General features: G+C 41.1%; 2 protein-coding genes across 32 annotated transcripts in view; one reads left to right on the forward strand and one right to left on the reverse strand.

Moving 5' to 3' along the window:
* Window positions 1-25,399, reverse strand: part of LOC143852648 (replication protein A 70 kDa DNA-binding subunit B-like) — a 44,634-nt gene extending 19,235 nt beyond the window's left edge. For all 31 annotated transcript variants that reach the window (XM_077362212.1, XM_077362306.1, XM_077362353.1 and 28 more), the window contains exon 1: window positions 25,295-25,399. The gene's annotated coding sequence lies outside the window, so the exon portion shown is untranslated. The remainder of the gene's footprint in view (window positions 1-25,294) is intronic.
* Window positions 1,063-2,250, forward strand: LOC143866300 (protein FAR1-RELATED SEQUENCE 5-like). Its single transcript, XM_077375959.1, has one exon. The coding sequence runs from the start codon at window positions 1,063-1,065 to the stop codon at window positions 2,248-2,250; it is 1,188 nt and encodes a 395-aa protein (XP_077232074.1).
* Window positions 25,400-26,571: the final 1,172 nt, after the last annotated feature.

The following is a 26,571-nucleotide window of genomic DNA, read 5'->3' on the forward strand; positions in this document are numbered from 1 at the left end:
ATAAATGGGTGGATATTTTTTCTGGTAAAGCCTGTATAAATGGGTGGATATTTTTTTCCTGGTTATGGCATTGGATATTTTTAATGGAATGGAGCTATTTTTTTGCAATGGTAATGGCATTGGATTTTTTACCTTCAGAAAATGCCTCTATTAATGTTTCTAGAGGCATTTTCTGAAGGGAACTTGTGTGGTGTTCTTTCGTGCCCTATAGTATCACTATTGTCTATCATTGCTTTACTTAATGCTTGTTTCAGTTCTCAGTTGCACTTAAATTATGCACATTCTAGATGCGTTGTGTCTGTTCAGTTTATAGTTTCTTTACTTGGCTTATGTTGGTTTTTGGTGTGAAGGTTATTTCAACAACGCCTATTGTCGATCATTTTCCTATATCATTAATTTGCTTTATTAAATTTCTAGTTTATTCTATCTGATTATGAAGATTCTGAAATGTCCTTTGATTGTGGTTTTTCTTATTAGAAGGGACTACTTGATGGATAGTAACTTTGAGAAAATTGTTGGGCTATCAATTGATGACATTGATGCTAATAGGTTACTTTTTGATGAGGAGGGGGAAGCTTTTGGTTTAATAAACAGTGATTCTGTCGGCAATCAGTTACTTTTGATGAGGAAAAGGGAAATCAAAATGATGATGCCTTACTTTCTATGGTCAACGAGGAGGATTGTAGTGGTAACACTAGTGAAGATGATGGTGAGAGTCATGTATTTAAGGAACCCTTTCTTAACCAGGAGTTTGAAAGTGTAGAAGCTGCGTATGAGTTTTATAATCTTTATGGGTTGGCCACTGGTTTTGGTATAAGGAAATCCAAGACCGAAAAGTCGAAGGCAAATCATGAAATTATAATGAGGAGATTGGTTTGTGCTAGAGAGGGGTTCAAAAATACTAAAGATAAGAGGCAAATCGGAAAATAAGTGAAGTTGCATCGAAGTGTAAGAGATGGTTGTGGAGCGAAGTTGGAGATTAGAAATAAAAATAAGAAGTGGGTTGTGTCTAAATTTGAAGTCAAACATTGTCATGAACTCACCTCTCCTGGCAAAAGACAAATGCATCGTTCACAGAATAACTTTGTTAAGAATGTGGTCGCCAAAAATTTGATAGACACTCTTAGTGGACACGGGGTTCAATCTTCTAAAATTGCTAGGTTTCTTACTTCCACATCTAAAGCTAGTGCTGTCACAGCACATCAAGTTGTGTCCCATGTGAGAGTACGTAGGCAGAACAATATGGGGAAAGAAGCATTCCTAGTAGTCCAACAGTTCCATCAGAGACGAGCAGAAGACCCAAATTTCTATTTTGCCATGGAGATAGATAAGAAGGGGAATTTGCGATCCATGTTTTGGACCGATTCACGGGCTAGGAATGCTTACTTGGCCTTATCTGATGTCATTATGTTTGATGTGACCTATAGGACGAATAGGTTTCAGATGCCTTTCGCACCATTTACTGGAGTTAACCATCATAGGCAATCTACCTTATTCGGATGTGCGTTGTCAGCAGATGAGAGAGAGGAGACATTTACATGGTTATTTGAGCAATGGTTAAAATGCATGTTTGGTAAAGCTCCTGGTTGTATTATCATAGACATGGACATTGCTATGAAAAATGCTATCAGAACCGTTTTTCCAAACACACGTCATAGGTTTTGCTCGTGGGACATACAGAGGCACCTAGTTGAGCATATTGCACACATGCGAGATTCTGATAGTGAGTTCAGTAAGGATTACAATAGGTGGTATTTCAAGAAAAACATACACGAATGTGAGGAAGAATGGGGAAAATTTGAGCAGAAATATGGGATTGAAGAAAACAGTTGGCTATGTAACATGTGGCAGCTACGGAGTCATTGGGTGCCAGCTTATTTTAGGGACACTTTCACTGCTGGCATGTCATCCAGTTCACGTAGCGAAAGTATCAACTCATTCTTTGATGGATTTGTTAACCATAGCACTACTCTACAAGAATTCATCGAACAATATGATAAGGCACTTGAAGATCGTCGAAAAAAAGAAGCTGAAGAAGATTTCATGACAAAATCTTCAAACGCAATATTGTTGTCTTCAAGGAACAAATTGGAAGCACAAGCTGGCAAATGTTATATAAGGTCAATGTTTACGCTATTCCAGATAGAGATGAAGGATAGCAATGATTGTTGGTTTGACTTATTAGGTGAGAATGGCAAAGTGACAGAATACAGTGTAGGATTGAGTGATGATGAGACTTGGAGATGGTGAAATGTTGTATTTGAAGATGCTGAAGAAAGTGTGATGGCTACATGTGAGTGTGCCAAGTTCGAGATGGAGGGGATTTTATGCAAGCACATCCTTCGCATAATGTCTCTGAGGTGTTTAAGTAGCATTCCCGAGCGATATATATTGAGTAGATGGACAATTGAGGCAAGATTTGTTTTCGATGGTGGGGTGTCTACGGCCGAAGAAGATAATGATGAGATGACACCTCTTCATAAATGGTTCCTAATTTCAAAGTATCAAAGATATTTAGATAATTATCAATGTCCGAAGAGCTTGTTCAAGAAGATGGATGAAACTCTTAATGAATGGATTGCGGATGGTGAACGACATAAGAAAGAGAGGCAAAATGCCTTGTCAACTAGTGGAAGCAAGTACATTCTAACATTGTCATGGAAACCTTAGAAATATCTATTCATGACCCCCAGATTGTGAAAACCAAGGGCCGTCCGAGAAATGCTACACGGTTTAAATCTCCGATAGAGGTATCCCAAGCCGGATCCAAGAGACGGAGGTGTAAAAAATGTGGACAATTAGGCCATAATATGAGAACCTGTAACAAGAATTCAAAGGTATGGATTTCTACTTCCTTCTGTAGTTTTTTTTGGAGAGATAACATATATATCACTTGGGTGTTTTCTATGTGTGCCAATAGATGTCGACAAAAAATGATCAAGAGGAATCAAATGAGGAGGGACAGGAAAAGGAAGCGGAAGAGGACCTAATGGCAAATTGAACAACTACAACAGGTTTGTGTAATTTGTTTTTTAGTTATGATCATAACCCAAACATTATTTTTTCTCATTTTGTTGTTCCTTTTAATGTGTCTGCAATATATAACTTACATGTGCTTCACTATGTTACAGATTAAATGGCAGAGCGTAGATGGTGTTGTGGACATCCCAACTTTGGATGGCAGAGCATAGATGGTGCATGTTTGTTTGTTTTGATTGTAGATGCTGTGGACATCCCTGTTCTTGTAATCCATGTGCTTTACTATGTTTCAGTTGTAACAATAAATTTCAGAAAAAAATGGAATGAACTGCCCTTAGATTATAGATAGATGTGATGATATTGTATCAGCAGGTCATCGACAACACACACATTCTATGGATATTTTGACCTATTATAACAGATGCAATTCAATGTTTTGTTTTCTCTATATCCTTCCTGTATTTGCTGCAATATGCGTTTAACAGATGCAAAAAAATCTCTCCTATAAGTTTATTTTCAGGATATAAATGTTAGCGATGAAGATTGGGCTGCATGAATGACAACATTTCTGCTTGGCAAGTATGCACCTGAGGATTTCATCATCTCCCACCCTGCCAACTCCTCCATATTTTTGTCTCTTGGATGATGAATTTAGCACATCAGTGAGAACTTTTTTGGATCTGCCCATTACACTGCAACTGGACAAGAAATGTCGCTGCTTTAAAGTTAAAACCACACAAAAGCCTTCATTGACCACCTCTTCTTTGAATCTTATTTAGTGATAAATATTCCTACCTTTGATGGGTTAGCAATTGCCCATATTGTTTTAATTTGGTACAATGGTTGTTTTTGTGAACTAAAGGTTTGGGATGGGATGCCCGAATTGTAAGCGTGTGTATTATCCTCTTTTCATTTTTTATAGATTTTCCAAGTTTGAGAAAAAGTGTTACGGCCGGTATTAACCTAGGCAGCATGTCACATACCATCCTTTAAAGTGGGTGCTTTTAAAATACTCGAACAGATTGAAATGCAGCAATAAAATGGTACATGAAATCCACTAAAAGGCCATAACGTAACGAACAGCTATTGAAACAAAGCTTCATTGTGCCATTGCTAAAACACTAATAAAGCATCACATAATAGTCAACCCAATTTACAACGAAGTGTCCATACAACAAACATAAACATAAAAAAATATTAAAGGTTAAGTTCATCCAATCATAACAGCTTTAGGGTCATGGCAATCCAAGATAATGGCCTGAAACTTTTGAAGAGATACAATAGAAGAGGTACCAACAAATCAAGAAAAAAAGGGCAAGAACTCCAACTGCTTTATTCCACCCCTTCTCATTCTGTGGGATTTTCGAGCGTCGCACCAAGAGCTTCAATTCAGCTAGCGCATCATTCGTCTCTTGAACCGACACGTTCAATCTCGATACCTCATCTCCCAAGCTTCTTAGATGGTTATTGGATTCCCTCTGCCACCCAACCAAGCTAGATAACGCATCTCCCAAATCAGCTACCACAAGGGCTGTCTCTTGCGTCGACATGTTCAATCTGCCTATCTCTTCTCCCAACCTTCTGAAATGGTTATTGGATTGCCATTCACACCTAAAATCCGGGCTGTTTAACACATCTTCCACCCATAAAAAATAATCGCAGCTCCAAGTAATACCATCCTACGCGTTATATAGATGTCAGTTCAACCTCTAAAATTGCCTAGAAATAAAATATCACTTAAATCATCTTTACTTACGTTGAAATGACATGAGTAGAAGACCCGTTCTTGATTACCATGCACATTAGTCTCGGCTATTTTCAGAGTAGCTTTCTTCTTACATTTACATAGAAGCACGGGGACTCTGAACAGGGTTGACCTTCCATCACTATTGGAAGATGAAGCCATCAATTTCTTTAACCTCGTTGCAAAAAATAAATAAAATATTAGAAAATGAACCCTAATATAATAATTGTTCTGTACAAATTTTCCTTAAAAAATGAACCCTCAATTTCTAACAAATACAACCACTAGCAATTGTTATGTACACATTTTCTTAAAAAAAAAATCGTCTTTGATCTTTAATGTTTCAATGTAAACATTAATAGAGGCATTTTCTGAAGGGAAACAATGCTTCTAGAGGTACTTGATTCACAAAAAAATGATAAAGAGAATTTATTAAACATCTTTAGAATGATGAAGTTTCTAGCATCATGATACCTCAACTTTATCTGGAAGCTTGAAAACACCATTATGAGGAAAAAAAATCCATTCAAAAACTCCAATGCCATTACCAGAAAAAAAATTCCATTAAAAAAATCCAATGGCATAAGCAAGAAAAATAAATTCCAACCATTTATACATGCTTTAAATGAGTTGTTTTCAACTTTTTTTGCACAAAATAGCCCAACAATCCCTAAAATGGCTGAAAAATCCAATGCCATAACCAGGAAAAAAATATCCACCCATTTAAACAGGCTTTCCTAGAAAAAATATCCACCCATGGAATGGAGCTATTTTTTTGCATTTGTAATGGAATGGAGCTATTAAACCTGAACAGCCATTTTTATGAGCTTTAAATGGCTCAAAAAGGAAGAAAAATAGCCTTGAAAACCACTAAAATCACGCCATTAAACCTTGCAAACCAGTAAAATCACCCCATTCAGGCTACGAATGCAAAAAAATAGCTCCATTTATACATTTTCGAGGGATTTTCAGAAAACCCATTTATACATTTTCGAGGGATTGAAGAAAACCCATTTATACATTTTCGAGGGATTTTCAGAATAATATCCACCCATTTATACATTATAAAGGCTGTATTAAGAAACTTACAGAGAGAGATGACAGAGAGAGAGAGAGAGCGGCCCGATTGAAGAAAACCCCTCGAGGGTGGAGATGATGGCTGCTTCGTCTCTGAGGGTTTTTTTAACCTGTTTACAGAGAGAGATGAGAGAGAGAGAGAGATAGAGAGAGAGAGAGGGTGGAGAGAACGAGAGAGACACAGCGAGAGAGAGAGGGTGAGATGGCTGCTTCGTCTCTGAGGGTTTTCCTTCAGAGAGAGACGGCGGCAACGAGAGTTCAAAACCCATTTTCCATCGAATGAGGGTTTTGAACGTTTGAGTTAGAAAATGGGTTTTTCACATGTATGGCTGAGATCAATTTCAACTTCATCCAATGGTATTTTAAGAGGGAGGAGTAGAAAACGTTTTCTAGGGGGCCGACTAGAGAAACATTTCTCATATATATATATATATATATATATATATATATATATATATATATATATATATATAGAGAGAGAGAGAGAGAGAGGTCTATATATATATGAGGAAAGTGTTCCTAAGCTATAGCTCAAAAACACATGTGACCCCACATTTCTTGGGGATTCAAAGCATTCATTTGGAAGGCCTTTCCATGGATAAGGTGTGTACCAAAAATCAGCCATATAGGATCATCCTAACCCTGCCATCTGTTGAGGGAAGAAATGGGCAGAAACATGGACACACAGTGTCTATCAATTTTCCACTCCAGCTTTGATTGGGTTAGGATGATCCTGTAGGGCTGATTTTTGGTAAACACTCTATCCGAGGAAGGGCCTTCCAAATGAATGCTTTGGATCCCCAAAAAAATGTGGGGCCACATGTGTTTTTGAGCTATATATATATATATATATATATTAAAGTGGTACATAATGGGAAATCTAAACATCTAGCATAGCATCTAGTTTTGTTTATCTTTCGATAAATAGTGTGCTAATCAAAATCGAATCTACTATCAATTACTAATCCGTGGAGTTGATTGATACGGTCAGAACAATTGAGGATAATCTCAAGCCCAGATATGAAAATCACATTATTATCTAGAAAAAAATCAAATTCAACCAAGTTGAAAGAAAAAGAACATACCAAGAAGAGAAACAAAAAGATGCGAAGGGAAATTTCATGCAAATAGATGAATTGGAATAGAAAAGGGGGAAGATTTGATTCTCATCGGTTTGAGATTTTACTTTTTAGTTCTCTTCAAGAGTTTGAATAGAATAAAATCAAGGATTTGAGATTTTACTTTTTAGTTCTCTTCAAGAGTTTGAATAGAATAAAATCAAGGAATTAAAATAATAATAATAACAAAGAGAAATAGAGGGAGAAAGAGTTTGATATAGTGGTTGTGGAATTGCACTTGCCATCTCAGAGAGAGAGAGAGAGAGAGAGAGAGAGAGAGAGATAGAAAAAGAACCGATTGGGCTGATTTTCTTAATTTGTGCTAAAAAGTAGGACTTTAAACAATTTACGCTAAAAAGCAAAACACTATTACAAACGTTTTGGACTGCCACTCTCCGCCCAAATCTAATAATATCGAATAAGAAACTTAAAATTTTTTGGACTACCACTCTCCTCCCAAATCGCCCAAATCTAATAATATCGAATAAGAAATTTGAGAATAAAAGATAGAACAAAGAAACCGATTGGGCTGATTTTCTAAATTTGTGTGAAAAAGTAGGACTTGAAACGATTTACGTGAAAAGCAGGAAACTAATAATGGAATTTTGCTAAAATACGTTGTAAAGATGGGTTAACACACGTTGTCCAGGATTCTGTTTTACATATATACTAGCGTGACACCCGTGCGATACACGGGGGCAATTGGGACAAATAAATAAACGCATGTGGTGTTCCTATTACACAAATACTTAGGATTTTAATAATGGGTATTTGGAAGTAACATAGTGTTGATATTTTGGAAAAATGAATGAATTTGGCCATTTCCAGTGGGTGAGCTGAAAATGACAATAGTTAAGAACGATATCGTTTAATGTAAAAGCATTTTATAAAGAGAAAACGGTTCCTACACATATGTGTAGAGAGTTCTCTACACACTAGCTTAAAATACAGTGGGGCCCACATTGTTTGGGTGATCCAAGCCATCCATTTTAAAGGCCCTCACATAGATAGGGTGTCTACAAAAAAATCAGATCCATAGGATCATCCCAACCCTACGATTTGTGGAGGTAAAATGGATGTCTTTAAACCTTCACAAATTAGTCCATTTTTTGCCTCCACAGTTCGAATGGTTAGGATGATCCTATGGATCTGATTTTTTGTGGGCACCCTATCTATGTGAGGGCCTTAAAAATGAATGGTTTGGATCACCCAAATAATGTGGCCCCCACTATATTTTAAGCTAGTGTGTAGATAACTTATCTACACATATGTGTAGGAACCGTTTTCTCTTTTATAAATGGTACATGCATTACCTACTTGTAATAGATTCCTCTCATTAGTCTCGTCTGAAAGCTTCAAACAAAATATTATCCCTTTACATATGGTCTTCATCACCATTCTCAAAACTAATCAATAAATAGCTCATATGTATAGTACTTTAATTTGCACCATATAATCAATTAAAAACACTGAACCAATATTTAGGAAAGCATAGTCAAAGGAAATAACAGTCTCTCAAACACATTTTTAAAAGAATTGCCCAGAAAAGATTAAGTTCTCAAAAGCAGGAATTTAGATATTTGGTACGGCAACAATGTTTTTGCATCAAGCTATGGTTCCAATTTCATAGTAGGAAACGAAACACTTAGATCTAAACGTTTTTTTTTTCTTCTTCAAAGATCTAAACCTACAGCTAGGAACTATAATTCTTTGAAAACCTATTATGAAAAAAAAATGAATGAAATATTGTCTCTCTACAAGTTAAATTGACCAAGAAAACCCATTAGATAAAAAAATGAAGGGCAAATGATTAAAAAAATGCAAAGATTATGCAAAATTGTGAATAAAAGGTAGATATTTAAATATTGTAAAAAAAGGCAGTGAGGTGAGAGAGTAAGAGTTTTAGGACAAATATACCCCCACTTTCATTTTCCCACCATTTTTATGCTCTAATCCCCACGTTTTTCTTTCTTCTTCCTCACCCAGCTAACGTGAAAAACAGCAGTGCAGCCATTCCCATTGTATACCCCCACTTTCATTTTCCCACCATTTCTTATGCTCTAATCCCCACGTTTTTGTTTCTTCTTCCTCACCCAGGCAACGTGAAAAACACCAGTGCAGTCATTCCCATCCTTTGGAAGCTCCAATCCCATTGTATTTTGTTAAAAAAAAACACCATTACTTGTGAGAAATTTGAACTTCGGTGATAAACATAGCTCCAAGTATGTCCATGCTACTCTACTTCAATAGGGTTTAACAGTTTATGAAGGTTTTCATATTTTGTTGGGTTTTAACATTTTATGAAGGTTTTCAGTTTAGTTGGGTTTGAACATTTTATGAAGGTGTGGACCCCGATCCGGGACGGGCGTGGAGGGACGTGCCCCCGCGCGAGTCTCAGGAGATCGTCCACGTGAAGGAGAGCCCCACCAAGGAACTCTCGAAAGAGTGCCCCTCACAGCATGAGCGGCGATGTAAAGTGAGATACCTCTCGATTCGGGGACTAGCCCAGATTCGAGGCGTACTTTAAACAAAGAAGAGTCGCCATCCAAGGAAGTGGGCCCTGGATCCCATGCTGTGCTCTGTTGCAACGGATAACCAGAGATATAAAATAGGGTTCGTGCCTGATGACGAATGGGGAAGGGATTAGGCGCCCCCAATTCGCCCAAGTGCTAGCACCTGGTCTCTTATGCCATTTATTATTAATTTTGAAGAGTTTTGGGCGAAAATCATGCGAAATGGGAACGAATATCTCCGAGATAACGTCTAGCTAATCATGCATGTCTCGGAGATGAATAAGAAGCACACACAAAAGAAATGAAAGATATGTCGCCTAAGAATAGCTAGGTTATGAGTGTCATGCCTAATTGGTGTCTAAGTTCTGGTGGACAAGCACATGCATGTTACAGCTAAAGGTATAGGATCTGTACATAAAAATAAGAGAAACACAACAAAATACATAACACAAATAAACTATATATATAACAGGAAAACAAATCCTAACTCTAATGCAGGACTTGACTCGGACCAAGATGGCCGTCCATCTTAGCTGCTCTACGTATCCCGGCCTCGGGAAGAATCGGAGTCAACGTAGTTCAATGCCCTATTCTAAACTACGATGCCTAAAACTCTAGGACCGCTATCCTAGACTCGATCCACTAGACTCGACTGATTTTTAAAGCTTTTTGTGCGATTGCTTAAATTCAAGTGGATTGTAATTTTTAGGACTCTATATGCCCTAACTAATGCAAGTTGAGTAGCCTTAGGCTAATGCAGGTGGGCCCTACATCCTATGTGTACCTAGGCTGTGCATTCTAAGGAAAACCATGGGTTGACTATATGCTTCCTAGTCTAGCCATCGATTCGACTAAATGTCTAACCGATCGACTTGAGGCCTTCTAACTCTAGGGACACTCACACGACAGGACACACCATATCAATACAAATCAGGACCGACTCCTAACTCTAAAACACCCTAAATATCTAGGACAGACTCCTAACTCTAGGGGAAGATCTTTTTGAAAAGGTTTTGAAGTTTTTTGTATTTTGAGAATATTTGAAATGTTTATTTTTAAAGGTTTGAAAGCTTATGGAAGTTTTGAAGTTTTTTGTATTTTTGGGAATATTTGAAATGTTTATTTTTAAAGGTTTGGCTGGACCTGGGATGTGAACCCCAAGCTGCACTACGTACCCTGTTGAAAGGGATCAAGCCAACGTAGTTCGGACAGAATTCCTAACTACACTCTAATGACTCGAGATTTTTGAGATTTTTGATTTTTTCAGATGTTTTTGGATTTTGAATTGTTTTTGAGATGTTTTTGAATTTTTAAGTGTTTTTGGGAATGTTTTTGTTGTTTTCAAGTGTTTTTGGAATGTTTTTGTTGTTTTTTTTGACACCAGAGAATAAAATCCTATCATCATAAGGGTAGGGAGACTTCTGGAATCCCGCAAAGGTTGGACAGCATCCTATGCTTTGCGGGGGAACGAACAGGAAAATAACTCGGCAAGGGTTGGACAGCATCCTATATCTTGCAGGAGCGGGTAAAGATCACAATTTGATGAGAGGATGGACGGAATCCTAACCCCTATGATGACAGGAAAAATTCCTGGACTGACTGTAGGACAGACTCCTGTGCTGAAGACTGTTATAATTACTATTTATAATTACTATACAAGATTACTATTCAAAAATACTATTCATAATTACTATTTATAGGTACTATTCAAAACTACTATTCATAATTACTATTCATAAGTACTATTCAAAACTACTATTCATAATTACTATTTATAAGTACTGAGGAGATGGGGATGCCGGTGGAGCTCCGGTGGTTGGTTGGGAGGATGCCGGAGAAGGTGGCCGGAATCCGGTTGGGTTGCCGGAGGAGAAGACCCTTCCTCTCTCTCTCTGCAGATCTCTGTCTCTCTCTCCCTCTCTCTGCAGATCTCCCTCTCTCTCTCCCTCTCTATCTCTCTACCTCTCTCTGCAGATCTCTCTCTCTCTCTACAGATCTCTCTCTCTCTCTCCCTTTCTCTGCAGATCTCTCTCTCTCTCTCTCTCCCTTTATCTGCAGATCTCTCTCTCTCTCTACAGATCTCTCTCTCTCTCTCTCCCTTTCTCTGCAGATCTCTCTCTCTGGTCTCTGTTTCGAAGTCGGTTTTTTTTTTATCATGGCTGATGGTGAGGTGGGAGAAGAAAAAAAGGGAGGGAGGGGCCCATGATGGAGATGGGTTTTGACCCTTCTCCATCTCTTCGTTCTCCTTTTTTTTAAAAAAAAACAAATCCCTTTAAAGATGTTGAAAAGGGAGGTGTGAGACGGAAAAAAGGGAGGGAGGGGCCCATGATGGAGATGGGTTTTGACCCTTCTCCATCTCTTCGTTCTCCTTTTTAAAAAAAAAAAAACAAATCCCTTTAAAGATGTTGAAAAGGGAGGTGTGAGACGGAAAAAAAGGGAGGGAGGGGCCCATGATGGAGATGGGTTTTGACCCTTCTCCATCTCTTCGTTCTTTTTATTTTTAAAAAAAGAAAATCCTACCCCCTTTTTCTCACCCTGATTCTTTTTTTTTTAAATTTTTATAAGGGAAAATGATATGTTTACCGCCCTACAACCATTGCTTTGATAATTCACCCCACTACAACCCAGCTTTGATTATCGCACATACTTCGCCTGTCTTTTTCTTCATTTTTTTTGCCCGATTGCCCTGAAATTTTGCCGGGGGACTCTCGAGAATACTAACAACCTCTTGGGGAGTTTGTACTCACAAATACGCACAATAAGATGCTCCAAGACTCAAACCTTCTTCTCATTTTGGGCTCAGTCCCCAGGAATTTGCGGAGATTAATTTTGGGATGTCTTGGGACTCGAAATTTGGGAATTTTATTGGATATTCAATTTTGGGGACTTTAGGGCCTTGTCAAAATGGGGTGTCTACAGATGCCCCTCTTTGGCAGAGCGTGCTTGTCGCGCGAATGTCAAAGCTGAACAGACAACACATTTTGACTGGCCCAAAATCAGAGGGTTTTTTTTTTTTTTTTTAAAAAATTTTTGGATTTTTTGTTTTTTTTTTTTTTTTTTTGGATTTTTGAAAATGATACTCACAAAGATAACATGGTGAAATAGCCTTTCACCGGACTCTGACTCCACAAACGCTGGTGAGATAGCCTCTCTTGAACTCGTAACTCAATAGTGGATATATGGATGAGATAGCCTCTCTTGCAAAACTTTAAAGGATTGATTTGGCTGCGAGAGAGCCGGGAAAGATATTGGTTTGGTAGCGATTGAACCAGAAGCCGAGAATTGACTTGACTGCGAATGAGTCGGAAGGTCAAAATTTGCTTGGTTGCGAGCGAACCGAAAAGCGAAGGGTTGACTTGACTGCAAAGGAGCCAAAATCAGGGATACTGGCCTAGTTGCGAATGAACTATAAAGTGAGGGATTGACTCGACTGCGAATGAGTCAGAGTCAGGGAGATTAGCTTGATTGCGAATGAATCAAGAAATCAGCAAGAAACTCGGCAGCGAATGAGCCGAAGAGTCTAAGATTTTAGCTTGGTTGCGAATGAACCAAAAGGCTGGAATTTGGTTTTAGCTGTGAATGAGTTAAGAATTGAAAGATTGACTCGACTGCGAAGGAGTCGAAGTCCGGGAGATTATCTTGATTGCGAATGAATCAAGAAATCAGCGAGAACTTTGGCAGCGAACGTGCCGAAGAGTCTAAGATTTGGACTCGATTGCGAATGAACCAAAAAGGCCGGAATGATGACTTGGTTGCGAACGAACTGAAGTCAAAGAGATTAATTTGACTGCGAATGAGTCAAGAGTTTAGAAAATAGACCTGACTGCGAATGAGTTGGAAGCCTAAGATTTTGACTTGGTTGCGAATGAACCAAAAGGTCGAAAATACGAGCTAGACTGCGAATGAGTCAAAACTCAAAGGATTGACCTGGTTGCGAATGAACCGAAAGGTCGAAGATATGCAAACCTGAATTGGGATCTGAGAAGATAGCATCTTGGCAGATGAACAGGGCGGAATGATTAGACAGTTATCATGATCAAACCTATGACCTGGTTGCGAATGAACCGAAAGGTCGAGGATATGAGTGAGACTGCGAATGAGTCAAGACTCAAAGGATTGACCTGGCTGCGAATGAACCGAAAGGTCGAAGATAAGCAAACCTGAATTGGGATCTGAGAAGATAGCATCTTGGCAGATGAACAGGGCGGAATGATTAGACAGTTATCATGATCAAACCTATGACCTGGTTGCGAATGAACCGAAAGGTCGAGGATATGAGCGAGACTGCGAATGAGTCAAAACTCAAAGGATTGACCTGGGTGCGAATGAACCGAAAGGTCGAAGATATGCAAACCTGAATTGGGATCTGAGAAGATAGCATCTTGGCAGATGATCAGGGCGGAATGATTAGACAGTTATCATGATCAAACCTAAATTGGGATCTGGGAAGATAGCATCTTGACAGATCAACAGGGCGGAATGATTAGACAGTTATCATGATCAAACCTAAATTGGGATCTGGGAAGATAGCATCTTGACAGATCAACACGGCGGAATGATTAGACAGTTATCATGATCAAACCTAAATTGGGATCTGGGAAGATAGCATCTTGACAGATCAACATGGCGGAATGATTAGACAGTTATCATGATCAAACCGAAATTGGGATCTGGGAAGATAGCATCTTAACAGATCAACATGGCGGAATGATTAGACAGTTATCATGATCAAACCTAAATTGGGATCTGGGAAGATAGCATCTTGACAGATCAACACGGCGGAATGATTAGACAGCTATCATGATCAAACCTAAATTGGGATTTGGGAAGATAGCATCTTGACAGATCAACACGGCGGAATGATTAGACAGCTATCATGATCAAACCTAAATTGGGATCTGGGAAGATAGCATCTTGACAGATCAACACGGCGGAATGATTAGACAGTTATCATGATCAAACCTAAATTGGGATCTGGGAAGATAGCATCTTGACAGATCACCACGGCGGAATGATTAGACAGTTATCATGATCAAACCTAAATTGGGATCTGGGAAGATAGCATCTTGACAGATCAACACGGCGGAATGATTAGACAGTTATCATGATCAAACCTAAATTGGGATCTGAGAAGACAGCATCTAGGCAGATCAACAAAGCGGTATAATTAGACAATCATCATGATCAAACCACTCTAGGAACCAAGAACACGAAACTCAAGAAGGAACAATTTTGATTCAAGAAATCGAGATTGTGATCGAGTCCATTACAAGATTGATCGTCTCTTGCCGAGAACGTTAGGAGTGTGCGATCTCTGTTGAGAACCAGACACAGGTAACTTGCTGAGGTTTTGAGTATTGACCATTTTTTCTGAGAGAACTGAATTTTGCCGGGGATTGAAGGCTGCGCGAGCAAATTCTAGACTCCACTGAGGAAATTGATTTTCTGGGGAAGTTGACCTTTCAGAGAGTGCACTTGTCTGAGAAGTTTGAAGTTTGGCTCGAGATATACTCGTACATCTCTTATCTCAACTTACTGAAGACATTGGCACTGATTGCCTTTTGTGCTTGATATCTTTTATGACGCAAGTCATAAAAGATGCCCCTAGTATATTGTGTTTCCATGACAGGAGTTTTAAGGAGGCAGGACAATGATGGTTGAAGAAAAGATGCTTCATTTCATGAAGGCTCAAGGATGCAAAGTTCTTTTGTATGGAGAGAATAGGACAATAACCATGATGGCTGAGTCTGAAAATCCCTTCTTTCGCATTGCTCACTTTTGGAGGCTTAAGGTCTCTGGTAGGTTTGAACAAGATGTCTCCCGCCCCTTCTGATACCTAAACCAGGATTTACTCTGAATTTTCTTCGCATTTTGGATGACACGCTCCCATTCTTCCAGCATCTGACAGTTTGGACTTCGCAAGGAGAGGGAACACAAATATGAAGGAGGAACAGATTTCCAAGGACTCAATCAAAGAAGATTCTCATTGTTCCAAGGACTCGACTCGCTTTTGACTCACTCTTGGATCTGATGTGTCATTTTTTAAGGGTATGGCTTAGCCACTCTTAGAGTATTTCGAAGACCGTGTCAAGATGCACAACTCTCCTTTTTCGGTGTTTATGTCATGGTTATTATCCGTTTTGGATTGCTCGGTTTCGATGCCCTCAGTTTAGAGGAATGTTAAAGTAAGCTTGCTGGCACTACTTGGACTCCGAGATTTTACCCTGGTTGAAGACTGTTTCTCCACCTCAATGATTCACTTTTTGCTGGAAGTCATTGCCATTGACCAGATTGCCTTTTCAGGTTTTCAATCTGACGGACCGCTTGCCCTAACTTTTGCCTGGTTCGCCCTTTCGGGTTTTCAATCCAGCGGGCTCGATACCCTAACTTTTGCCTAAGCTGACTTTTCAGTTGTCAACTTAGCGGGTGAATGACCCTAAATTTTGCCTAGACCGCCCTCTCGGGTTTTCAGCCTAACGGGTCTTCAGACTCCATCGTTTTTTGTTCTTGACTTTAAACCTCTGCTTGTTCACCAGAAGGACTTTCTAAGTGGGCTGGGGTTCAAAACGGTTGGATATTTCTTTTGGATTTCAAAGTTTCGACTAGACTTGGATTGGCCAGGTTGCCTAAGTACCCCAACAATGGAGGATCAGGTTCGAGTGGTTCGCTGAGGTTTGGAACAGAATGATTTGGCTTTTAAGCTCAAAGGTTGAAAGGGAATAATTTGACTTTTATCCCAAAGGTTGAAAGGGAATAATTTGACTTTTATCCCAAAGGTTGAAAGGGAATAATTTGACTTTTATCCCAAAGGTTGAAAGGGAATAATTTGATTTTTATCCCAAAGGTTGACCGAACCTGAATTGATCAGGTTGCCTACGTACCCCCGAAGAGTTGGGGATCAGGTCAGACGTAGTTCGGGCCGAAATGCCCCTAATTTGCGGGTGTTTGAAAAGAATGTTTGATTTTGTTGAGGCTCGAAGGTGTTCATAAAAGGATTTTTTTTTTAACTTGGGATTTTTGGCGTTTAAGGCTCAGGCGTCCAAGGATGGCCTTCTGATGTTTTGGCATACAAGCTTCTTGAATGGCTAAGGTTCAATGGCTTTGAACTTTTTTCCTTTCTCTTTTTTTTTGAGGAGTCTGGCGGCATTTCCTGGCAAGACTTCATCTGCACTGTGCAAGCTAGACTGATTGAATTCCCACTTTTTCTTTGGGATCTCGCACTGATATTCGGGATTCTACGGCTCTGGGTCTTCTATGAATGCTGAAGATGATTTTGAAATTTTCAATCCATTTATCGACTCTGCTTCCTGCGATTCTGACGTTCTTGAGGAGTTGACGTGGGGCATGCTCCCTTCTCCTTTCTTCTCTGGATTCTATCTTATTTTTCTTTGTTCATTCTGATTTTTATTTTTTTGCTTGGATGTGGGGAATGCCCCTACGCCTGGAATGCTTTAACTTGAAATTCCATCGCAATGTATAGCCCAAGTATTCTTTTTGGGGTTCATGCTCTATGCTCATGACTTTGTTGTCTGAAAGTCTTCTCTCAATTTTTCATTCACTGCATTTGATGTTTGGTATTCTTCATTTGAATTTTTTTGCTTTTTTGACCTGTCTGAAGCCGAGGGTGACTCACATTGAACGATGCCAAGGCACGCTTCTGGTTTATCCTCATAGGACCAAGCAACACTTCTTTGAACCCTCTAAATAGGTTTATCGATTCTTTGCGCTCTTCGGGAGATTTTGCCAATCCTTACTTCCCGAGTTTCGGATTTCGATACCACTATCCACGGTATCGATTTCATCTGCAAGTGGCTTTGCTCGACGCTCTTCCTCTCGTTTGATTATCTTTCAAATCACGAGGAGAATTTCATCGGCATCCTCGTCCGAGGAGGGTGTCTTTAGTTATTTTAAACATTAGATTCAAGAGTGAATCATAAAACATTGAAGATATTGAAATCAAACTTTATTGAATTGAAAACTTTCAAGTACATCAATAGTTCTCAACACGCCTCAGTGGGCTCTTCATCAGACTTGACAGAAAATAAAACACCGACTCTAAATGAAAAAGACTGACAAACAGGACACCCCCTTCTTTTTTTTTCTTTTTTTTTGACATTGACACTATGACTCACCAACCTTCAACACAAGAGTTGGTATACACTCGATAGAAGTTAAATCTTGAAACATGACATTTGGAACACCTCACTTGAAACACGACACTTGGACACGGACAAGGACTAGGCACTGAAGTTCAGAAGTACACGTCTTTCTCCATGATGTTGTCGGCTAGTGGTTTCGGTCCTGGTATAGGAATCTCGGAAGAGGTGGTCCCATGTAGTTCTGTCGACCTGGCCCAAACTGCCCCTGAAAACCTGCTGGTGGCATCATGCTCTCTGCCCTGACATTCTTCGGAGGCTCACATTCTGACATTTTTTCTTTCCCTTTTGATGCATCCCTCTGCTTTGATGCAGCATAAACAGAGGTGGTGGAACCGTTGAAGGGTTGAATAGGTCTAACCGGTGCATAATTCATGAAAGCACAGAGTTCAGGAAGAAGGGAAGAGTCTTCATCTATCTCGTCCTGAATTTTGTGTTTCAATGCCAGGCACTTTTCTGTTGTATGACCAATACCTCTATGGTACTCGCAATACTGATCTCTTCTCCAGTGCTTGGGGAGTGGGTTAGGAATAAGCTTCGGATCTAAAAGTGTCAAACGACCTTCGCTGACCCATTTCTTCATGATAACTTCCTGAGAACATGGTAGCTGAGCACATTCCCTCCTCAGTCTCTGACCCATCCTCTCTTCCACTGCTATGATTGGCTTCTTAAAAGGTTGACGATAGGGTTCAACATTCTGAACTTCACTGGGAACAAATACAGGCTTCGTCCCACTATGCAAATCAACATATCTGTCAAGAATTAAACTCTGAACTGATGTTTCTTCTGTCATAGTACCCATATCGGCAAACTGCTTAGGAGCTGAATCACATCCGGTAGACAGATATCGTATCTGAGTTTTCATCTCCTTCACTTCTTCAGTTAACATGGACATCTGACCAAAGAGTTTAACCATCCAGTTTTCCATTCGGATGAGGGCCGACCTTTCAAAAGATTCCTCCATTGGTCGAAAGTTTGATGGAACAGGTGGCATTTCTGAGATAGGACGAATAAGGGATGCAGGATCCAATAATGTTTCATCTGTAGAGATATCTCCTACCATCGGTAAAGGGCTAACTGATCTTTGCACTGGTTTTTTGGTAGCCCCGGGTTCTCCAACAACTACCTTACCATCCTTGATAAGTTTTAGGATCTTATGCTTCAAGGCTTGGCAACTGTTGGTTGAATGTCCATGAACTCGATGATACTCACAGAAGTCTCGTTCATAAAAGTTGCTAGGAAGAGGATTTGGAGGAGGAGAAGGTTCAGGAAGTTCAAGTTTACCCACTTCGACCAATCCTCTCAAAGCTTTTTCAAAATTCTTCGGCAATGGAGGAATCTCTTTACCTGGTTTCTGAATAGGCTTATTTCTTTTCTGAGCCACCTTCTTGAAAGGTTGACGGGAGGTCTCCACATTACTGACTTCTTCAGCTGCTACCATAGTCCTCTTTCCGTCTCTAACATCAGTTGAGGTCCTTGTCTTTAGGCCTTTAGCCAGTGCATCCTCTACTTGGATTCCCGTCTTAATGAGATAGTTGAAATCGAGAAAGTATTGGATAGCCATATGATGGTAATACGGTGGAGACAGATTTTTCACCACAATTTTAATCTGATCTTCATCGGACAATCTGTGGGTCATCTGAGCAGCTTTTCTCCTCCATCTTCGGATGAAGGAAGTGAAAGTTTCATTATGCCCCTGTTTCAACATTTTCAGATCCCTTTTGGTTACCTCTATCCCTTCCTCCATGGAAAATTGATCCACAAACTTGTTAGCAATGTCTTCTAAGGTTCGGATCTCTTCAGACTTCAGACTCAAAAACCATTTCTTTGCAGTTCTGACTAGAGATCGAGGGAATACGAGGGCAATCTGCTCTGGAGAAAGTCCATGTTGCTGTAGAAGAGGAATGACAGATTTCAGATGACTGGTGGGGCATCCCGTCCCATCATACTTGTCAAGATCAGGTACTGTGAACTTAGGAGGAAGAACAACTCCCGGGACTATCATGAAGTCGGACATGCTCAACTTCTTAGGGCCTTGGAACTTCATGCTTTCCATTTCTCGGGTTAGCTTATCCAACCTATCTGTTATCGCTCTGCCCTCATTGGCTCTCTCCAGATGAGGGAGACAATTATCTTCTGCATACTGCTCATCCTCGACATCGTCTTCGACATTCAAAACAGCAAGCCTGGCCATTGCAGGAGGTGGGGGAGGTATAAGTGGAATTTGCCGGGGTACAGGTTCTTCAGAAGCAGAACCTCTATCACTTTTCAGACGGACTATCTCCTCACTTATACTATTCATCTGTTGGAGCATAGACTTCATCAACTCATTCATCTCGGCCAGAGTATTTCCAGATTCAGCCATAGGTTCTGGTGTGGGTTGAATAGAAATAGGTACTGCAAATGAGTGAGGTCAATAAGGTCAGACTCTCGCCATGGAATCGACAAACACTAGAGTTCAATATAGGGCAATCAAATGAAAATCCCATATACAAGCTGAGACAAAAGATGATACGAGTATATCCTCCCATGGATAAAATCCGGCAGCATAACATCTATGCAAGGAAATGTGGTAAGATAAGCACATAGAGTTTGTGAGCAAGTCTAAAGGATAATGACCAAACCCAAGGTATCTGAAAGAAAATCGGCAGCATGACGGCTATACTAGGAGGGTCTCAGCAACTAAACATGAAGAGTATGCCGTCATGGTCAAGATAAAGCAGGGCTCTCAGCAAGAACACACACTCCGGTAATGATGATGGCAAGATAGACTCATAATCGACATGCGGAGTGATCTGATCAGGATCGATCAAATGATCAGGCTTACGGAAAACAGATCATGACTAAAAGAGCCAAGAATCTGATGATAATCCACAGAATGGATAGATGGGGAAAAATTGATTAGATTAGAAGGAAACCTAACTAAGAAGCAAGCCCTAATCTAATAATAAATATATACATATATATACATCCTAACCAGGGGCACCAACCCTAGTCTAATCTAGCGCAGCCAAGAAAATCTTGACCCAGAAGTGTCTGTGAGTGTACTAGATAACGCGGCGGGTAACCACGGTGTGACTTACCCTTCTACACTACATGGGTAGGCTGACTTCTATCCTAGGCTTACATATGCTGGTCGCACATGTTCGTCCTATATGAGTACATATATATAGTGTCCTAGCAAGGGTTCCCTAATTTTGGTTCTAAAGGGAGAAACTAATATATATACATAATATAATGAAATAAAAGTAGGGCCCGGGCATTTCTGCAGGGTACTATGCTTATGACCATACCCTTGATGTATAACGCCAGCACACCCAGCATTATACAAAGTATGTTCATTGCTCATCGGCTGCTGTAGAACACCAGCACACCCAGTGTCTACGGCTGCAGCTCCGGCGCATAGCTCGGAAATAGATACAACGGTTCCCATCTGGTACGCGTCATATCTATTCCCTGAGGCCAATAATGAAAATGATGAAAGAAATAAAGAATATGACAATGTATGATGTGCGATGTGTGAATCCCTTGTTTTATTTACGCTCCTACTTGGTGCCCCTGGATTTCTAACGATAAAGTTCCCATTTAACTCGATTTTGGCCCAAATTTCCTCAAAATTAGTAACAATGGCATTTTTACAGAGTTAGGCAATGTTTCAAGAAATCCCCAGCAGAGTCGCCAGCCTGTGGAACCAGATCCGGGACGGGCGTGGAGGACGGGCCCCCGCGTGAGTCTCTCTAGATCGTCCACGTGAAGGAGAGCCCCACCAAGGAACTCTCGAAAGAGTGCCCCTCACAGCATGAGCGGCGATGTAAAGTGAGATACCTCTCGATTCGGGGACTAGCCCAGATTCGAGGCGTACCTTAAACAAAGAAGAGTCGCCATCCAAGGAAGTGGGCCCTGGATCCCATGCTGTGCTCTGTTGCAACGGATAACCAGAGATATAAAATAGGGTTCGTGCCTGATGACGAATGGGGAAGGGATTAGGCGCCCCCAATTCGCCCAAGTGCGAGCACCTGGTCTCTTATGCCATTTATTATTAACTTTGAAGAATTTTGGACGAAAATCATGTGAAATGGGAACGAGCATCCCCGAGAAAACGTCTATCTAAGCATGCATGACCCGGGGATGGGCAAAAGAAAATAGACATCCAAATCCTAACTCACCGCATCTACTCCTAACCCATCACATCTAGGAAAGCAGTAACATCTTCATGCACAGCTACAGCTAAACAAGCAATATCAGATATGGTAAACAGAAAAGCAGTAAATAGCCACAGCTAAGCATGTGAAACTAAACGCACAAATAATAAGCAAGCTGAAAGTAAACACACAAGGAACCAAAGACAAACACACGATAAACAAAAGATGCGAGGAAAGAAATGAATCGATAAATCGACGGTACATGAAGACCGAGAATGCCAGGGAAGATAAAAAGGAGCGTACGATAGGCTCAGGGAGCGATTCAAATGAATCAAACTCAACAATCCTGATCCGCTGAAGATCGGATAGGTCTCACGATCGTCATAGCCTATCGTTGGGCTCAGCGAGGACAATCCCTGCGAAGGGGCCACGCTACGTCGTCGCCCGTCCCAAAACGCGATAAAAACGTCGGAAAATCGATAAAACCGGCAAACCACGATGAAAACCGGAAATGGAATGAAAAGAGGGCTCCGAGTGACCTGGCAATCACCGTCCTTGCCCATTTTTTTTTTGCTTTTGTTTTGAAATGTTTGAGAAATATTTACAAAAATGGTGAAGTGGTATAAAAAGAGTGGAAAAATAATGGTGACTGCACTCAGGATGCCAGCAGCACGCCTGAGCTGCATATGCAAACCAATTCAGGTTTGCATATCTTCGACCTTTCGGTTCATTCGCAACCAGGTCAATCCTTTGAGTTTTGACTCATTCGCAGTCTAGCTCGTATTTTCGACCTTTTGGTTCATTCGCAACCAAGTCAAAATCTTAGGCTTCCAACTCATTCGCAGTCAGGTCTATTTTCTAAACTCTTGACTCATTCGCAGTCAAATTAATCTCTTTGACTTCAGTTCGTTCGCAACCAAGTCATCATTCCGGCCTTTTTGGTTCATTCGCAATCGGGTCCAAATCTTAGACTCTTCGGCACGTTCGCTGCCAAAGTTCTCGCTGATTTCTTGATTCATTCGCAATCAAGATAATCTCCCGGACTTCGACTCCTTCGCAGTCGAGTCAATCTTTCAATTCTTAACTCATTCACAGCTAAAACCAAATTCCAGCCTTTTGGTTCATTCGCAACCAAGCTAAAATCTTAGACTCTTCGGCTCATTCGCTGCCAAGTTTCTTGCTGATTTCTTGATTCATTCGCAATCAAGCTAATCTCCCTGACTCTGACTCATTCGCAGTCGAGTCAATCCCTCACTTTATAGTTCATTCGCAACTAGGCCAGTATCCCTGATTTTGGCTCCTTTGCAGTCAAGTCAACCCTTCGCTTTTCGGTTCGCTCGCAACCAAGCAAATTTTGACCTTCCGACTCATTCGCAGTCAAGTCAATTCTCGGCTTCTGGTTCAATCGCTACCAAACCAATATCTTTCCCGGCTCTCTCGCAGCCAAATCAATCCTTTAAAGTTTTGCAAGAGAGGCTATCTCATCCATATATCCATTTTTGAGTTACGAGTTCAAGAGAGGCTATCTCACCCGCGTTTGTGGAGTCAGAGTCCGGTGAAAGGCTATTTCACCATGTTATCTTTGTGAGTATCATTTTCAAAAATCCAAAAAAAAAAAAAACAAAAAACAAAAAATCCAAAAAAAAAAAAAAAACCCTCTGATTTTGGGCCAGTCAAAATGTGTTGTCTGTTCAGCTTTGACATTCGCGCGACAAGCACGCTCTGCCAAAGAGGGGCATCTGTAGACACCCCATTTTGACAAGGCCCTAAAGTCCCCAAAATTGAATATCCAATAAAATTCCCAAATTTCGAGTCCCAAGACATCCCAAAATTAATCTCCGCAAATTCCTGGGGACTGAGCCCAAAATGAGAAGAAGGTTTGAGTCTTGGAGCATCTTATTGTGCGTATTTGTGAGTACAAACTCCCCAAGCGGTTGTTAGTATTCTCGAGAGTCCCCCGGCAAAATTTCAGGGCAATCGGGCAAAAAAATGAAGAAAAAGACAGGCGAAGTATGTGCGATAATCAAAGCTGGGTTGTAGTGGGGTGAATTATCAAAGCAATGGTTGTAGGGCGGTAAACATATCATTTTCCCTTATAAAAATTAAAAAAAAAAAAGAATCAGGGTGAGAAAAAGGGGGTAGGATTTTCTTTTTTTAAAAATAAAAAGAACGAAGAGATGGAGAAGGGTCAAAACCCATCTCCATCATGGGCCCCTCCCTCCCTTTTTTTCCGTCTCACACCTCCCTTTTCAACATCTTTAAAGGGATTTGTTTTTTTTTTTTAAAAAGGAGAACGAAGAGATGGAGAAGGGTCAAAACCCATCTCCATCATGGGCCCCTCCCTCCCTTTTTTTCTTCTCCCACCTCACCATCAGCCATGATAAAAAAAAAACCGACTTCGAAACAGGGACCAGAGAGAGATCTGCAGAGAAAGGGAGAGAGAGAGAGAGAGATCTGCAGAGAAAGGGAGAGAGAGAGAGAGATCTGTAGAGAGAGAGAGAGAGATCTGCAGAGAAAGGGAGAGAGAGAGAGAGATCTGCAGAGAAAGGGAGAGAGAGAGAGAGATCTGTAGAGAGAGAGAGAGAGATCTGCAGAGAAAGGGAGAGAGAGAGAGAGATCTGTAGAGAGAGAGAGGGAGATCTGCAGAGAGAGGGAGAGAGAGACAGAGATCTGCAGAGAGAGAGAGGAAGGGTCTTCTCCTCCGGCAACCCAACCGGATTCCGGCCACCTTCTCCGGCATCCTCCCAACCAACCACCGGAGCTCCACCGGCATCCCCATCTCCTCCACCCCACCTCCAGCGGGCCCCACATCAGCGGGCCCCACACAAGCACGACTCTGTCAACACCTTCCTGGATCTCTTGTGGCGTAAGTTCATTTTTTTTTATTTTTTAATTATTCATTCTTTGCACTACACGGGTCCCACAGCGGGTCCCACATCAGTAGGTCCTACAGCGGGTCCCATATCAGTGGGTCCCACAGCGGGTCCCACATCAGCGGGTCCCACAGCGGGTCCCACATCAGTGGGTCCCACAGCGGGTCCCACATCCGCGGGTCCCACAGCGAGTCCCACAGCGGGTCCCACAGCGGGTCCCACAAGCGGGTCCCACAACGGGTCCCACAGCGGGTCCCAGCGGGTCCCGCAGTGGGTCCCACATCGGCGGGTCCCACAGCAGGTCACACATCAGTGGGTCCCACAGCGGGTCCCACAACAGCGGGTCCCACATCAGCGGGTCCTACTATGAATAGTAGTTTTTAATAGTACTTATAAATAGTAATTATGAATAGTAGTTTTGAATAGTACTTATGAATAGTAATTATGAATAGTAGTTTTGAATAGTACTTATGAATAGTAATTATGAATAGTAGTTTTCAAGAAATCCCCAGCAGAGTCGCCAGTCTGTGGAACCAGATCCGAGGACGGTTCCACAGGACCCGCTGATGTGGGACCCGCTGTGGGACCCGCTGTGGGACCCACTGATATGGGACCCGCTGTAGGACCTACTGATGTGGGACCCGTGTAGTGCAAAGAATGAATAATTAAAAAATAAAAAAAAATGAACTTACGCCACAAGAGATCCAGGAAGGTGTTGACAGAGTCGTGCTTGTGTGGGGCCCGCTGATGTGGGGCCCGCTGGAGGTGGGGTGGAGGAGATGGGGATGCCGGAGAAGGTGGCCGGAATCCGGTTGGGTTGCCGGAGGAGAAGCCCCTTCCTCTCTCTCTCTGCAGATCTCTGTCTCTCTCTCCCTCTCTCTGCAGATCTCCCTCTCTCTCTCTACAGATCTCTCTCTCTCTCTCCCTTTCTCTGCAGATCTCTCTCTCTCTCTACAGATCTCTCTCTCTCTCTCCCTTTCTCTGCAGATCTCTCTCTCTCTCCCTTTCTCTGCAGATCTCTCTCTCTCTCTCTACAGATCTCTCTCTCTCTCCCTTTCTCTGCAGATCTCTCTCTCTCTCTCTCCCTTTCTCTGCAGATCTCTCTCTGGTCCCTGTTTCGAAGTCGGTTTTTTTTTTATCATGGCTGATGGTGAGGTGGGAGAAGAAAAAAAGGGAGGGAGGGGCCCATGATGGAGATGGGTTTTGACCCTTCTCCATCTCTTCGTTCTCCTTTTTAAAAAAAAAAAACAAATCCCTTTAAAGATGTTGAAAAGGGAGGTGTGAGACGGAAAAAAAGGGAGGGAGGGGCCCATGATGGAGATGGGTTTTGACCCTTCTCCATCTCTTCGTTCTTTTTATTTTTTAAAAAAGAAAATCCTACCCCCTTTTTCTCACCCTGATTCTTTTTTTTTTAATTTTTATAAGGGAAAATGATATGTTTACCGCCCTACAACCATTGCTTTGATAATTCACCCCACTACAACCCAGCTTTGATTATCGCACATACTTCGCCTGTCTTTTTCTTCATTTTTTTGCCCGATTGCCCTGAAATTTTGCCGGGGGACTCTCGAGAATACTAACAACCTCTTGGGGAGTTTGTACTCACAAATACGCACAATAAGATGCTCCAAGACTCAAACCTTCTTCTCATTTTGGGCTCAGTCCCCAGGAATTTGCGGAGATTAATTTTGGGATGTCTTGGGACTCGAAATTTGGGAATTTTATTGGATATTCAATTTTGGGGACTTTATGGCCTTGTCAAAATGGGGTGTCTACAGATGCCCCTCTTTGGCAGAGCGTGCTTGTCGCGCGAATGTCAAAGCTGAACAGACAACACATTTTGACTGGCCCAAAATCAGAGGGTTTTTTTTTTTTTTTTGGATTTTTTGTTTTTTGTTTTTTTTTTTTGGATTTTTGAAAATGATACTCACAAAGATAACATGGTGAAATAGCCTTTCACCGGACTCTG

Source organism: Tasmannia lanceolata, unplaced genomic scaffold, assembly GCF_043159265.1.
Source record: "Tasmannia lanceolata isolate RefF3 unplaced genomic scaffold, GAP_Taslan_0.1 ptg000003l, whole genome shotgun sequence".
Classification (NCBI taxonomy): Eukaryota; Viridiplantae; Streptophyta; class Magnoliopsida; order Canellales; family Winteraceae; genus Tasmannia; species Tasmannia lanceolata.

Coding starts and splice junctions, on each gene's coding strand:
- LOC143866300 (XM_077375959.1), top strand. CDS start 1,063: ATGCATCGTTCACAGAATAACTTTGTTAAGAATGTGGTCGCCAAAAAT.